General features: G+C 51.7%; 1 protein-coding gene across 1 annotated transcript; it reads right to left on the bottom strand.

Moving 5' to 3' along the window:
- Window positions 1-265: 265 nt before the first annotated feature.
- On the bottom strand, window positions 266-6,984 carry Pmar_PMAR018233 (dna polymerase epsilon, catalytic subunit, putative; the record flags this gene model as incomplete). The annotated part of the gene is made up of 40 exons (XM_002778391.1): window positions 266-364; window positions 420-515; window positions 602-678; window positions 740-926; window positions 975-1,031; window positions 1,073-1,157; window positions 1,205-1,361; window positions 1,405-1,513; window positions 1,598-1,678; window positions 1,759-1,865; window positions 1,919-2,054; window positions 2,142-2,316; window positions 2,357-2,457; window positions 2,507-2,590; window positions 2,633-2,678; window positions 2,726-2,824; window positions 2,867-2,973; window positions 3,023-3,109; window positions 3,173-3,404; window positions 3,453-3,533; window positions 3,618-3,674; window positions 3,726-3,787; window positions 3,951-4,094; window positions 4,225-4,296; window positions 4,348-4,414; window positions 4,460-4,567; window positions 4,616-4,703; window positions 4,747-4,811; window positions 4,855-4,943; window positions 4,988-5,122; window positions 5,172-5,364; window positions 5,422-5,512; window positions 5,568-5,689; window positions 5,733-5,862; window positions 5,913-6,060; window positions 6,232-6,327; window positions 6,374-6,502; window positions 6,545-6,647; window positions 6,691-6,860; window positions 6,907-6,984. The coding sequence occupies 40 exons, from the start codon at window positions 6,982-6,984 to the stop codon at window positions 266-268; spliced, it is 4,350 nt and encodes a 1,449-aa protein (XP_002778437.1).
- Between the last annotated feature and the right edge of the window lie 43 nt (window positions 6,985-7,027).

Genomic DNA, 7,027 nt, shown 5'->3' with positions numbered 1-7,027 from the left:
TGAGCCTCCTCAGAGAAGATATTCTTCCGCAGCAGCTGGATCAAGTCATTTCGAATAGAGTTCACGAGATCGGCAGTTTGAGCGTTGCTAGAGTCAAGCCCGATAACCTGCAATGCCACCGTAGATTAGGATTGTGTTGAAGGGCTGTACGTGAGTGAGGCATTTGACAAATTCCAGCACAGGATCCTCTGAGAATCTCGCCGATCCTGATGATCTCGTTTCGTTGGCCGCGGCTCTCGCCTACGATCGATGGAGCATGAGTTGGTCACATGAGAACTTGACTCACCGCGGCAGCTTGCATTGGGAACTCCCACTTCATCATGAATTGATTGAGACGTTTCTCAAGTCGCTCCTTCCGTGTCAACTACAAGCGAAGACTATGCTGCTAACACAACTGAACAAGATGAGGAAGGACCCACCTCGAAGTCCTCGTCGTCACTTTGAATGGAATCTTCGTCATCTTCCGAATCATCACTTTCCTCACCCTCGACTATCCTATGCCGAAGCTCAGCCATCTACAATCAACAGTTGCAATGGAAAAATTGAGCCTCTCCGACGACACCAACTACTGGCAACAATGAACACTAGCACTTCAACCTACCAAAGCTGCATCGTTCTGCATCACTTGAGTCACATTGGAAACGTACCGATACAGCTTCTGGCGGAGTTCCGGAAGGACTGATGATGATGATAAGCAACGATCGATACGATGGGGGCCCTAGTGGCAGTATGGCCCTACTGGTATTGCAAGCATAGGCTTGCACCTCAGCCATGATCTGCTGATCTGTCATCACTGCTGCTGCTGGATCGGCATCTTCCTCCTCTTCCTCGTCTCCAGAGTTACTCCCCTCCCTCCTCCCTCGCCTCGCATCATCCATCAAATCGTCGAGCTCACACCGAGCCTGGACTTGGGCGTCAGTAGCATGCTGAACCGGAAGGTCTACGAGCAGCAGATCTGAGCCTCTCTAACTCACAGCTATCTCATCCTCTCTGTGTTGAATCTCCTGGGCTCGTCGTCGCTTCTTCCGCGTCTACCAAGACCATTGGACATGTCCAGTAACAATCGTCACACCTTCTCATCCAAAGTCACAAGCCTTTTCCCTCGCTTCAGCTTCTCCATCGCCTTCATGCAGTGCACGAGGTATTCCGAACAAAACCTACAACCACAACTATCTCACAACTGAGGTCCAAGTCAGCGGCTTACACATAAAATGGCGCTCTCATCGCATTCGGGAGGAAGTCTGCCACCTTCCAAATCGCATCGATCTCCCACTCAGCATTGACCGAACCCGTGGTCGGGTCCGTCGGCAGAGCTGACCAATTGGCCGGGTCCATCCATAGTAACCCGTAGGCGCACATATCTACATATGTTTCCAACCAAAGGAGAAGTTAATGGTATCCTACCTATGGTGCTGACATCCTGAAAGACCACAGCGAGGGGCTGTAGGATGGGATGGTTCACCACAACACTCTGCATGCCCTTCCACACTCTAGTAACATCACCGACCGATATCTGCCGAGACCTTGATATGTTAGACTATGACTCTGAAGAATCTCTCACCCTTCCAGTAGAGATTATCAATTTGGTACAGCTTACATACACTATCTCTAAGCTTCCAGCGGAACGTTTAAGCTCGGACACCAGTAGACGCAGTACAAACGACATGAACTGGAGGACCTGGGAAAGTGAATGAGCTCACCAGCGAGCCCTCTCGACAGGGTATGTGGCACCTTGTCCCGTATACTCCTATCTTTCACCCTACTGCAAGTCGCCGAGTCGCAGACCCAAGGGAAGAGACCATCCAGCAAGGTTTGGGTTTGCTTCAACTCACATTCGAGAGCGCTGACTGTTTCGGCATAAGACCCTAGCAGTACAGGCAGTCACTGTAATTGAGGGATAACCTAGAGAGGCACTCACCGTCTGCTATCTGCTGCTCTCGCCGAAGCCTGTCGGCATCGTTCTCGGGTTCTTCCAGCAATTTCATCAACTTCGCCTCCGCTGCTCTCCCTCGCGAATATAGCTTCTCCACCGTACGTATCAGGCATGTGAAGGACTAATCGAAAGCCAATAGCATATTTACGATCACGGGCGAGCAACCACTCCTTCACACGATCCACCCAGGTTCCACCCCCAGGCCCACCTTCGTTGATGAGACCGAAATATCCCCTCCATCTGCTACTGCTGGTATACCAGCGTTGATATCGATCAGATCAGTCAAGCCCGTCTCGATATACTCCGGCGACTCCGCTGCGGTCCCTCCCAGGGCTCCACCGGACGTAACCACTCCACGCTGGCGAGAAAGCTCACCCCCAAATCTGTCAACGGGTCACAACCATACTGCAATAACGAACTCACAGATCAGAGAGCTGTTGAGCTTTCACCAGAGCTGTAGTGCACACTGTACTGTGGAGGTCAATACTAAGGCATACGGAGCGGTAAATGCCTGGGTTGTTGATCTAACACAAAAAGCATAAGCAGTAGACAACAGATGAGGAGGGAGGGCACCTCCGCTATGTCACCGAGATCAGGCCGGCCAGTCTTGGGTTCTAGGAGCAGTTCTGAGGTCTCAGCCAGGTCCACTCGATCGACCTACGCACCGTCACTAACCTGGTAAGAGGCGGGGCAGCTCACCTCTTCCTGTGGGGTAGTGTTGAGGACCAAGCCTTGCTCCTTGGCACTGAGGAAAGAGACATGATCAAGGACTGTGGGACTATAGCGACCAACCTCCTTGCGAAAATGACATCCCAAGCTGCGGAGATAGCCTCATCGTGACCAGGGGGGAGGGAACAGACCGGCACTCCACTAAGCCGTGCCAACCACAACCTAACGAGTATGTCCACCAAGTATCGAACGAATGACTCGAACCTGTCGTGTTTGAACCATCCTTGAAGTCTCGGCAAACGCTTAGCCCATCGTCGTAGATTCCAACGAACCCAGTCTATAGGAGGGAAGCTGGCATCAGCCGGGCCCATCTGGGTAGAGGAAGAGCAAGCCTATCACCAACGGATGACGATTCCCTACCGGTGTTCGCATGATGATGGACTCGGTGGGCACGAAAGGCGGCGACATACGACGGAGGTCTTCAGCGTTAGTCGTCACCACAGTGATCTGATCTCTAATCCTCCTCCTCCTCCTCCTCCACAACAACAACCACCCTCCCCTGACCCTTACCATAGCGCCATGCCGTCTTTGCCAAGTGGAGACCTGCTGCTCTAGAAGACCTTGTAGCTGAGCAGGAGTGTCCGGGTACTCTGCCTGAACCAGAGAGATAGCCCCTTCACTCATACACCCACGTTGACTCGCCTGAGCCGCGCCTATACGATCCAACGCCGCCGCATTAGCCTCTCCAATGGCTCCCAACAAAGACTCTCGGAAGATGCGGTCCACACTCGTATCAGTAACTCTAATAAGACGTCTATTATGGTCATAACCCTACACCTATTCCTCCTACTGTTGTTCCGGCTCTGTTCCACAGACATAAATCTTAACCTCACCAAGGGCTTCAGAGTAGGCCATACCAGACGGAAGGTAACTGACAAGTACACGGGTCCTCTCCCTCCCAGACTCCCCAACCCTTTTCGTGTCGAGGTAGTAGCAGTATAGTGATGGTTCTTACACTGCAGCAAAGATCCGGGTATAGTCAACAGCAGCATCATGAGTGATCATGAAGTAGCTAACACAGGGACAATTCGATAAAACAGTTTATGGCCCTACAACTGCTTACATGTAGCAATGCCGTGGAGGAGACTGTAGCATTGGAAGATACTTTTCAGAACAGGGTCGTAACTAGGGGGAAGGCTCAGGAGACGGAGCGGTAGAAAAGAGTCATTACGTTTCGAGCTGAATCTAATCTTAGGTCGCTGAAAAAGGAGTCGGGAACTTTCGTAGGGTCGTGGAATTGAACCTGTGCGGGAATCAGAAGCCACGGTTAGGAGCCAGTAGCTTCTACCGTGTTGGTAATTGTAGTCTCAACCTCAAAGACGAGCGATTGTGGTGTAGGACACTCAAACAGACGGACGCCCCTCAAAGAAGCCGGCACCACTCGGCACAGCTCCTCATACCACTCCAGACCAACCGCCGGCTTCAGCGTAACCTATCAAGTTCAGAAACTGCCTCCGACTTTAAAGTCCGCGATGTTCACAGAAAAGTGGTATATGAATGGTGTTGTACCATAAATAATCTCATAAAATTACATTACAGAACCAGGCAAGTTGAACACTTACCTCAAACACACTATCAGCCAACATATTGCGAGGAAGCTCCAGCCCTCCGCTGAACTGCGAGGTAGAATCCACCTAGGAAAGAGGCCACTCTCGTCACTCTCGTGAACTAGGGATGCCCCCCACCTTATCCAAGCCAATGACGTCGAGGAGTTCATTGATTCTTCCACTATCCTCAAGTGCTACCAGGAATCTAATATCGGACCTGGTCACTACGAACAAGTATTCACTATCGTACCTTCTACCGAGCTTAAGCATAATGCGATACACCCTAGAGCTGTCAGCGGTCTGCACCCACAATGTTACCGCACTGGCATCACTCACAGGCTCACAGCCGAGGACGTGCCTAACAACAGCCCGACCCTTCACAAGAAGGGCCCCAGCGAGCCCCCACCATGTGGCCACCGCCAGCTTCCTATTGGCGATGTTCCAGACTCCTCCCCCTACGGTAGATGGTGCATCGCCGACCACAGGGCCCTCACCTAGTATAAGGGCTAACTCTACCCTACTGACCCTAAGCCCTACTTGAGCCTCCAGCCGTATCAACTGCGTTATGTGGCAACGTAGTTTGACCAGCCATAGCACCCAACCTGAGGCGTCGGTTGTTCGGCGAGGCGAACACCTCCGATCTACCTCTGCTGTGCCCTCTCTATCCTCTCCCGAAGAGCCTCTTTGTGCTGCTTCGTGCCCTGATGATGTTCTCTAAGATTCTGGGCTTGCTTCTGAGGATCACAGGAGATCATTGAGGCGACTATAAAGAGCGCACCTTCTTCCAGTTCACCGGCTGCTTTTGGGCTGGCTTGAGGATAGCAATGCCCTCCACTGACACATCTTCAACATCAACTACCATAGATGATGATGATGATTCTGCTGGGGCTCCACCGGACGAGGCTGGGATAACCTGACGAGATGGGCGCTCCATTCCTTCCAGTGCGAGTCGAGCCCTGTACCTCCTCAATATCCATTGTACCAGAGCTCCCATCCGGTTCCTGCTCACGAGGTCGCGAGGGGACGGCCGAGCTCGACGAGGAAGATGACGATGCAGAGGGCCCCCCTTTGGGCACTCCCATTGTAATTTTCTTCTTGTTGGTAGTCGAGGGCTTAGATGACATTCTCGCAAACATGTCAGTCAACTTCTTCTGCCTGAATACAGCAGCAACATGTGTCATCGCACTCTATACAGCAGTACTAGTAGCTCACTTGAAAGTATCCTCCCTCTCCCTCACCCGCTTCTTCGCCCACTGCGGTAGCTCCACAGAAGGACAAGGGTTCTTCACGTGTTGGTTCATAGCTGCAATCGATACCCCAAGGAGCTTACCAGTAACACACTTCACCCCTGAGCTCACCTGGTATACCAATGATTTTCTGTATAGCCGCTCCAAGCCTCGTCCGATAATATTGCCAGTCTATAATATCTCGTATGTCGAAGTTGCGTATCGATGGATCACCCATCCACTTCCGGAGGTACCTGTCACCACGGTGAGGGGAGGGCGGGTCTCCGTTCGACTCACTTCGTCTTGACATGCTCCTCTGCACTAAAGATGTTCACCGGTATAGCCCTCTCAGTTGGTGTAGCACCTAAGGGCTTCCGAGCGATAATCAGATGGCAGGATATTCCCTTCTCGCGGAGGATCGACGGACCTGCAAACCGTAGTGATGGCTAATGGTTCATCATGCCTGCATGATTCTACCAAGGAACTCGGCCATGCGAGTAGCAGTAGTTATGCTGGTGCTCTTCAGAGCTCCCGAATCCTCGACGCTTTTGGACATCGTCTTCTTCTCTGAGATGAGATGTATTACTTCCTCATCCGTTAATGACGCTCCTTTGGTGTCCAAAACCTGACAAGAACGAGGACAACATATATGACAGCTGCGGGGTTCGAACCCGCGCCCTTTCGGAATGGCGCCTAAAGCCACCGCCTTAGACCACTCGGCCAAACTGTCTGATAAAAACTTCTACGCTATCTTCAGTACTCCACTACTGGACCATTGAACTACACATCTCGTTACCTCCAACCACCTGTTTGCCACCTGCCCCACCGCAGCGTATGCCTCTTCGATGTTTCCACCCTCCAAACACTTCGGGAATAACTCCTCTTGGAACACCTGTGCTCGAATAAGTTCGCCAAATTCACTCTTCTTCCACACTTACCTGTATCAACTTCAACTCTCCCCGACGTTTGATCTCAAAACCCTTCAACTCTGCCAGACTTCCATCCTCATTAAACACAGCGTATCGCTTTTTCAAGAGGCGATCCTCTTCAGTCGAGGCAGGCAGCAACTATACGACAATAGCGCTCGCCCGAAGATCTTCCCCACCCACCATGCACTTGTAGGGTCCATCAATCTCGAAGAAAATGGAATTCTGCGACGATCTAGCATATGTGCCATCAGGCTGCAGATCCTGATACTGATGATTTGTGTACCTTCACCCATCCATAGCAATGACAGTCATACCAATAGACCTACTTCTCGTGCACTCTGACGTTGAGGACTGAGCACGGGTACGGCATCGTCAACACCCTCCCCGACTTCAGCTTGAATTGGAAGTTCTCAGGGAAGCTCTTAGGCAGCATGCACCATATACCATCAGTATCCAATTCCAGCGGCAGCCCAAGGCGGTCCACGAAGGCCCTAGCCTGACAACCCTTCCATTGTTCATCCTCCCCATCAAAGCACACCCACCTCCCTTATCAACCCCGAGCCCGTGTAAGTGACTATACCCGCCATAGTCATGGAGTGCCATCTTGCGCCCTTCCTCATCACGTAACCGTAGAAGCTATTGAGGATACACTTATGTGCCAAT

The sequence above is a fragment of the Perkinsus marinus genome, assembly GCF_000006405.1.
Source record: "Perkinsus marinus ATCC 50983 genomic scaffold scf_1104296949592, whole genome shotgun sequence".
NCBI lineage: Eukaryota > Perkinsozoa > Perkinsida > Perkinsidae > Perkinsus > Perkinsus marinus.
This window is presented reverse-complemented; position numbering and strand designations above follow the sequence as displayed.